This window comes from Spinacia oleracea, chromosome 3 (genome assembly GCF_020520425.1).
Source record: "Spinacia oleracea cultivar Varoflay chromosome 3, BTI_SOV_V1, whole genome shotgun sequence".
NCBI lineage: Eukaryota > Viridiplantae > Streptophyta > Magnoliopsida > Caryophyllales > Amaranthaceae > Spinacia > Spinacia oleracea.
The window spans coordinates 34,261,011-34,269,503 of record NC_079489.1 but is presented as its reverse complement, the minus strand read 5'-3'; the positions used below and the strand labels follow the sequence as shown (position 1 = coordinate 34,269,503).

General features: G+C 36.3%; 2 protein-coding genes across 3 annotated transcripts; both read left to right on the top strand.

The window, feature by feature from the left end:
- The first annotated feature begins 814 nt into the window (after positions 1-814).
- LOC130468943 (uncharacterized) lies at positions 815-4,499 on the top strand. 2 transcript variants are annotated; one of them, XR_008929320.1, is made up of 4 exons: positions 815-1,392; positions 3,695-3,772; positions 3,866-4,023; positions 4,315-4,499. XR_008929320.1 is itself a non-coding variant. In XM_056837992.1 (3 exons), the coding sequence occupies exons 1-3, from the start codon at positions 1,174-1,176 to the stop codon at positions 3,920-3,922; spliced, it is 354 nt and encodes a 117-aa protein (XP_056693970.1). In that variant the 5' UTR covers positions 815-1,173; the 3' UTR covers positions 3,923-4,222. The 2 variants fall into 2 exon arrangements, 1 of the variants encoding a protein (XP_056693970.1); XM_056837992.1 differs by lacking the exon at positions 4,315-4,499 and having other exon boundaries at positions 3,866-4,222.
- Positions 4,500-5,741: 1,242 nt separating this feature from the next.
- On the top strand, positions 5,742-6,209 carry LOC130470526 (histone deacetylase complex subunit SAP18-like). Its single transcript, XM_056840807.1, has 2 exons — positions 5,742-5,853; positions 5,966-6,209. Exons 1-2 carry the CDS (start codon positions 5,821-5,823, stop codon positions 6,176-6,178), a joined length of 246 nt encoding a protein of 81 aa, XP_056696785.1. The 5' UTR covers positions 5,742-5,820; the 3' UTR covers positions 6,179-6,209.
- The last annotated feature ends 2,284 nt before the right edge of the window (positions 6,210-8,493 follow it).

Below are 8,493 nucleotides of genomic sequence, written 5' to 3'. Positions count from 1 at the left end.
GGGGAAGGGGGTTACCGGCGGTGGTCCGACGGCTGACAGAGGCGACGGTGGTCTGGCGGCTGGCGAGCAACGGACGTGAAGGGAGGAGAGAAAACTGCAATGTGGGGGATGAGGTTTGAGTTCACGTGAAACAGAGAGAGGGAACAAGAGGAGGGCTTTAATTTGTTTTACGTGAAATAGTTTGGGTGATGGTTTGAGGTTTGGGTTTTGATGTTGGGCTTTCCAAAGTAGGCTAGAATTAGGATTTGGCTTTTATGATTCGAATCCAAAACTGAATAGGATCGTTTTCTAAATTCAATCAATTTTCGTAATTCAAATTCTTTTCAACTTAAAATTCTAAAATTATTTTCGATTTCGTAAATCGTTGGAAATGTTAAAATGTAATAAATAAATATACGTTAATTATATATTTATTTCTAAAATTTATAAATTCTTATTTAAATATATTAAATATACGTTAAAATATATAAATAAATTACGAGGGATTACAAGCCTCACCCATGGGCATAACCCCAGATTCACCCAAACCAATTCGGGCTCTCTCTCCCGCCGGAGAAACTTTTCATTTTGATCCCCAAGATTCTCCGATGGAAATTGAAGAACAACTAAAAAAGGCCACCACTTAATTCTCGAAATCAAGGAATCAAATTACCCAGAGAGAAGGTACCATCCCCAAACAACAAAGCTCGAGGAAGAGAAAATCTCGAGATGATGCTACAATTGAGGGGGGAAAAGTTCCCAAGAAGGAGAAAGTTGGGTTTAAGGGTGTAACGCCCCGACTTCTAGACACCATTAATTAGGTTAATTATCTTTAATTAGCAGCGGAAACTCTAATTTAGTCGGAGCGTCACTGCCGTATCTCCCTCGTGGGAAATACAAGGCGACATAACCTTTTTAAATTTACTGACTACTATTCACTAGTAGAAAAAACCCCTGTTGCAACCCCCTTGTTGCAGCGTACATGTATTAATACGCTTCAACAACCAGTCGGTCAACGCGGGTCAAACCATTTAAATGGTTGTTGCAGCGTACAATTTAATTGTTCCCTGCAAAAGTGTTTGTTGCAGCGTACATTTTAAAAGCCCCCTGCAATAGCCCGTTTTTATCGCAGCGTACATTTAAAAGCCCCCTGCAATAACCCGGATTAAAAAAAAAAAAAAAAAAAAAGCTGCGATGTTGGTTGAATACTACGGAGTAATTCAAAACAATTACGCATCTCAAAATTTCAGCTCTCGCGCTCAACTCCCTTTTTCTTCCCTTAGCTTTCCCTGCGTCGCCCCCTCAAAAAAAAAACCATTCCTGCGTCATCAATCGAGCTTCCTCATAGAGTCGTCGTTGGTTCTGGCCTCCTCGCCAGTCGCCGGTGGGTCTCTTTTCTCGCCTCCTCTCCAGGTGCCATTTTGTTCAATTCGTTTTTTTGAGTTTTGTGCTTCGTTTTAGGTTTTGTTCAATTTGTTTGTTCAATTCGTTTTAAGGTTTGTTCTATTCGTTTGTTCAATTCGTTTTTAGGATTCAATTCGTTTGTTCAATTCGTTTTTAGGGTTTGTTCAATTCGTTTGTTCAATTCGGTTTTAGGGTTTGTTCATAGATAAAGATGGGGTGGTGTTGGAATTAGAAAATGGTGGTGGTGGTGGTGGTGGTGGCGGTCGTGGTGGGGTGGAGCAGGGGAGGTGGGTTGACTGTTGTTAATTGCATTGTACTATTGAAATGTGATTTTTGAAGGGCTACTTTGAGAGAAGTTGTGGTCTTTGAGGAAATCTGTCCTTCATGATTCCTTTTTCTCCTAAAAAAATGTTTTTATGTATGCATCATCAAATGTTTTCATCTAGGTTTGATAATACGTGCATGAATATCATTGATATTGTCTAAAAATAATCTAGGGAAGATATTAAAGAGCTTCTTCAAACTAAAGTATGTCATCCTATTATGGTGATTTTCTTCTGTCCTTGTTGATTCGGTGTTATTCGTTTGATTTTCTGCTTTTGTGATTTTGAGGTTTAGGTTTTATGTTGTAGATTGTCAAACTTGTGTTATGACTAGGCTTTCATTGATTTTCGATTTTTTCTTTACTATTTTGATTTGCAACTTACGGCTCATGATTCTGCTTTGTTAGTGTTTGTTGAATTTTCTCCTTAATTTTGCAAATTTGTAAGTATTTTAACACATACGTTGAATTAAGCAGATTTTCATAGTTGGATAACCTGATAGAGATTGACATAATCAGATTATATAATTGTTGGTGTTCTTTGTTTGGCAATTTGGGTACTGTTTTTAATTTTTTATACATTTTAGCTATTGCAATGCCAATTTTACTAGGAGTTGACTTCCTTGAATTAGCTGCAATTTGCAATTTGTAGTTGGGTTAAAATGGGAGTTTGTGTAGTTTGGAACTGGTGCTGGGACTTGTCCTTTTTTATGTACAACACCATATAAGCTATTTCTATCAGTTTTCCGTGCTTCTCTATTTGTTGTCCGGAAATTGCTACTTTGATCTGGGTTAAACTATGTTACTTTGTGAAATGACCATTTGGGTTCAGTAAAAATACGCAAAGACCAATCCGATTGTCAAGTTCCTTAATTAGTTTTCTTGAGATAAAAAGTGAATGAGGAGGTTGCTTGATTTTGACCTTGGTCATTTAGACTGTAATTTTGTTTAGAAAATTTCAGGTGAGTGCTGCTTTATTAAGAGTGTAATTTTGTTTAGAAAATTTAGCTAGTGGTCTTTTCTTTCAACTTACTTAGCCGTATTGTCAAGAATTTAGCTTGCATTTATGAGTCAAATGAAGATTTGGAAGCTCATCATTGATTCTGCTTGGTCTTTTATTGGTATCAATGCAGATTTTGTTTTGCTGGAAACTAATTTCACATTTTTGGGAACTCTACAATTGAAATTGGGAAAAAACTGAACTGAAACTTACAGTGAGATTCAGCAGGCTCTTGAATTGTTTCAGTTTTGAGTTGAAAATGGATCTAACTCAGAGTTCAGCCTCCAAAAGATGATGGCCATATTTGATTCTTGATTCTTGATCTCTTTTTTTCTTTTCTGGTTGAATTCTTGATCTTTTTATTGTACCAGTGTTGTTGATATTGGTGCTTGATATTACTTCGTAGATAGCCTTAGTTATAGGCTTAAGAAATATAAATATGAAGCATTATGTCACGTGTAATTTAGTTGAGAGTCCTAGTGGTGGATATTTTCCAGAGGATATCTCCACAAGAAAAGTTGTTTGTTTGATTCTCTTATTGAGCTTTATTTAGACTTTCTAGCTCGCTTCTTTAATTGTATTTTTCTGATTTAGTGTCTTAGGAGGGTTCACTATCCCTTTTCTGTATTCAGTCTGTGAAAATTTGATTTGGATTTGAACAGATATTTGTCTGTCTAAACCTGGTTCGTTGGCTGATCACTGACCTGCTCCCTGTTCCCAAAATGCAACACTCTGTCTCACTGTTGGTCTGGATGCCTGGTATTGATTTCTTGGCTCCTTTCTTGCCTTGGCCTGCAAGAAAAAACATATTTTTGAGGAAATAGATAAAATACAGATCTAGCTGCTACTCTTGCAATTGACTGAATTTTGTTAGTTTTTGTTTCTTCGTTGATAAATGTGGTTGGTGAATTTAATTTAGTGATGGGTTTTACTTGAAATTGCAAATAAAAATCAAGGTAAAAGTCTTAGGAACTATTGTGTTTATGCAGGTCGTCATAGCAGATGAGTCGCATTATTTGAAGAATGCTCAAGCAAAGAGGACATTTGCCTCTCTTCCGGTTATAGAGGTCCTCTCTATCTCTCTGAGCTGCATCTTTTCTCCCTGGGTGTGTTCTCTTTCTACAGTTTTTGACCTATAAAACTTCTCCGTGCAATTTCAGAAAGCGCAGTATGCAATTGAGATTCGTATTAACATGAATCTGGCGCAAAGCGTATGAAGATAATTGGAGTGATGGGCCTGAAGACTTGACAGGTCATTCTCGGTTTGGAGTCAGCTTGATCACCTCTTGCTGCTTGCAGTATAGTACAACTTTGATTGGTATGCTTTCTACTGTAATCGGCTTTAAAGTACGAGTAGACTGCTTTTGAAGTTTGCTAAAGATTAACTGTAGAACTTTGTTATTAAATCATTGTATTGGCTACAAAATCTCCAAAAAGAAATACACTCTGAAGAAGCAGGTTTGTATATCCCATAGCAGTTGAATGTGATTCTATGGAATAAATATAAGAGAACCTGATTAATTGTGAGTGTTTGCCTTGTCATTCTCAGTGTGTTCATTAGAAAAATATTAAGCAACTTTGAGCATTGCATTTCTCCTCCTTTTCACAGATAAAGAAGTTGAAGTGCTCATACGTCTTGTAGTAGGAGAGTTGAGAGATCTCCAGAACTTTGGTTGACTTACTGGTGTTGAGGTATACTCATGGTCTCTTGTTTTTTTTCCTGAAAGCTCTTGTTTTTTTGGTGTCTCTCTTGCTGTAGCTCCTCTGTTGTCGATTCTGCCATGTTTTTCGATTCTTCTATCCTCTTTACTTCTTCTAGCTTCAGTTCTCCAATTTTTCTCTCCACTAGTGCAGTTTTTATGTTGATCTCTCTCTCACTGGCCTTTAATGCTTCTACCCATGCATGAGCTGCTGACACTTTCTTGTCAGCAATCTCTCGAGCTCCGGCCGCACATCCAGTTAATTAAATAATCATACTCCAATTTTGATTTCGCCTTTTCCTCAGATGCCCTGGCAACTTCCAACTTGTCTTTCTCTCTAAGAAGTTTTGAGTTCAGCTTCTTTACAAATTTTCAGTTTCTGCTTCCATTTTCTCAATTTTGCTCCTCTCCTTTGACATGTTACTCAGCTCAATTCTTATTATATCCATACTACCCATAACTTGAAACCCTTATGCTTTGATAGCCTCTAATTCTTTCCTTGCTGCCTCTAAATCTTCCGTGACGGACTGCAAAGCAGAGTTCTTCAAGCTTTCACTTCTATGAAAATTACTGTCCATTTCCTTAATCAAATTCAACTCATTTTGCAATACATCAACCTCTGAATTGGTAAGTTGTAATATATTTTTAAAATTCAAGATATTTCATTTTCTACAACAACTGCACCTCCCTCAACTTCATCATCATCTTCTTCATCATCAATAACCAAACTCTGTCTTCTTGAATTCCCCCAGCTCCTTCCAAACATCACAACATCAGTACCATGCAGCTACAAACAAAATGAATTGGTAACAAAATTTTTATTTCAGGATTAGATGTAGGAAGAGTTGCAGGATTAGGTGGACTAACTACCTGAGGCCTGACCTTAAGCATAAAGATTTTACAGAACAAGAAGAGCATCTCATTATTCAGTACCATGCAGCTATAGGCAGCAGGTGCTTTTTCACATCTTTTCTGTTTTTTTTTAGCATCCATCAGACAAGAAGCATTATGTTACTGATTCTTTTTTAGCTCAAGATGTTTTTGAGAAAGCACATTTGCTGAATAACTTATGGTTAGCCTGTGAGCATTTTAGCTCTTTAGATTGCCATGATTCTCATAAGGTTCCTATCCGTTTGCGCGCTAGCAGATCAAACTACAGTCTTTTCACTTATTTAGTGACCATTTCTTTAATGCTTTAAAATATGTTGGTGCTGTCATTATGAGATGATAATGGCTTTGTAATGATTCTGTATCTAGTATGCATTTCCTGGTTTGTCAAACAGGTTTATTTTGCAGATTGGCTGAATTTAAATTTAATTTCCTCATCTTCTTTAGATTGGAGGTCACCATACCCAAGAAGATTTTTCAGTGAGAGGCAAGGAGAACCCAAGGACAAGGTTCAAATTTATACCTGGATGGATGCTACACTTAGAGAGATGACTGATCTCGTATGTTTGCAAACCTGAACTCCGCATTATTATTCATCATTTTTATCTCCTGTCTTCCCTCACTCGTATCCACAGGTTTCATGTGTGTGATATTGGTTGTTATTATCTTCAGGTGAAAGAAGTATCTCCAGCTGCCAGAAGACGAGATGCAAAATTGTCATTTGCAGTTGTATATCCTGATAAAAATGGGCGTATGCAAGTAAAGAAGGTATATTCTAAATACCCTAAGCCAGATCATCATAATAGTCTGTCTTTGCTTCCAGACTTCCCATTTCTCAATTTAGATCAGTCAGCACAAAGTGGGACTGTCGTTATTTTTTCATAATCACAAACAAAGCAGCATGAATCTCAATGCTGACTGTTAGATTCTCATACTCAGCAAAGATCCCCTACCATAAACATATCATTATCACACCAAAAACAAAAAAAAAGTTAAATGAGGGAGAAAACAATCAGCACTTACTGTGCATGCTATTCTAGGATAATTTTTTCATTCATTATACCTGAAGATTGAGGTCTTCATACAGAGATTTCACAACACCAACATTTGCTGGATCTGTTTTCCCGTAGTACCAACATTTGCTAAAATGACATTTTCCTTACTTTTGATTCGTATTCTAGACTGTTAGGACATTGTCATTAGTTGTTTGAATGTAAAAATGTGACATTTAATTTGCATTTAATCTAATGCTTAATTTTTATTTTTATTTTTGTAAAGGTATATACTCCGAGGAATGCGCCTTATGCTAGTGAGGAAATTGATGTGGTTCGTGAGCAATGGGCTAAGCTTTTTACCAGCAAGTATTTGTTATTGGCATGAGCGCTTGATCGAGTTGGTTTAGATGTTATAGAACAATCTTTTATATTAAAATGTATGCGTTCGTTGAAATTGGAACATACATATATTTAATTGTATGTGGTACGTACACTTTGGTTTTGGGATATATACAAAACTCCAGTTGTTGTTTTTATATTTGTTATACAGGTTGCGTTATTCTATTATTGTTTTGACAGGTTTCTATATTTGGTGCAAGGCACTCTAGGTATCCCTAAACAAAATTAGAATTTTCCCGCCAAAAGTGCTTTGTTGCAGCGTACATATATATTGTACGCTGCAACAAGGGAAAAAAATTTCGCAAAATTCCAGACTTGTTGCAGCGTACAAATAAATGTAAGCTGCAAAAAGTTGAGTCTTTTGCAGCGTACATATATATGTACGCTGCAACAAGTCCAAATTTTTGCCAATTTTTTGGCACTTGTTGCAGCGTACATACATATGTACGCTGCAAAAAACCACTTTTAGCAGCGAACATTGTACGCTGCAACAAGTTCAGACTTGTTGCAGGCCCCCCAGTCGCAGCATACGATGTACGCTGCAACAGGGGTCTAAAATCCCGCTGCAATAAGGGTTTTTTCTACTAGTGATTGAGTAACAATAATTATACTTGTAACTGCCCGCTCTTTTGAGCATTAATAAAGAACACTTAACCCTTAATAATCACAATTAACTCTTAATACGCAGCGGAATAATTAACCTTAATCTTAAATAAGCACGATCCTGGACCTGTGGGTTATGGGCCCACAAAATAACCTTAAATAACTCGAATGAATAATCCTTGAATAAATAATAAACCTTAACTCACAATCACACTTACAACATTTCGTAAACTAATCTCACAAATAAATACAACCTTAATATATAACACATAATTTGAATCCCTGAAATACAATCAAGCTCCATTTGAATCCCACCCAAGCTTCGACACAACCTGCTTAAAATCGGGCTATTACAATACTTCACTTCCATTAATTCTTTAATATTTACACCGAAATCTAAATGAACTTTAATAAATATTCCTAACATTGATTAAAGATAAATATTAAAATCTAACTCAAATCATGAAATCAAAGTTAGAGTTTAATTAATACATCCCTTTATTACTAATGACATAGTTATCTTTACTAAACATCGATCGTGAATTTGATGGTGCTATCCTCACTCTAAGGCATCCCATGATCTTCTTCGTACCTAAAACAAAAGCAACATCGTGAGCCGAAGCCCAGTAACATACTACCCTAACAACGTAAACTCATTTCAATTCATTTTATTTAATTTGCAAACAGGGAGAATATACTATAGTAAATCACTTTCACAAAGCATCATAATAAAACATCATTTATAACTTGAAACTTTAGTAGTTCCCATTATCTTTCATAAAACCTTCATTTTACTTGGTAACTGACAAGTTAGCCTTGCGGGACGTCTCCCACCTTGCGATACTCCTCAAGGAGCACTCTCCCTTGTTGGACATACGCCCGTACCTAATTAGTTTCTTTTTTTATCTTGCGGTAACCCTCAAGGAGCACTCTCCCTTGTTAGGTGTCCCGCGGTACGGCGGTACGTGCACGACCTAGAAATAGTAACCCCACTAACTGCCAGAACCGGTTACACTTGTATTTATCATGTTTTGTATCTTATTAATAACTCATAAACATCATCTTATAAAATCATTCATAAACATATTTAAATATCATCATTCATAAAACACACTTCATAAATACATTTCATATCCCACAATCCAATTAAAACACATCATTATAAACATATTTTATAATCTTATAAAACTCATTTCATAAGGG

Coding starts and splice junctions, on each gene's coding strand:
- LOC130468943 (XM_056837992.1), top strand. CDS start 1,174: ATGTTGGTTGAATACTACGGAGTAATTCAAAACAATTACGCATCTCAA. Junction 1,393..3,694: donor TTTTCTCGCCTCCTCTCCAG/GTGCCATTTTGT, acceptor GTGTTTATGCAG/GTCGTCATAGCAGATGAGTC. Junction 3,773..3,865: donor CCTCTCTTCCGGTTATAGAG/GTCCTCTCTATC, acceptor GTGCAATTTCAG/AAAGCGCAGTATGCAATTGA.
- LOC130470526 (XM_056840807.1), top strand. CDS start 5,821: ATGGATGCTACACTTAGAGAGATGACTGATCTC. Junction 5,854..5,965: donor TTAGAGAGATGACTGATCTC/GTATGTTTGCAA, acceptor TATTATCTTCAG/GTGAAAGAAGTATCTCCAGC.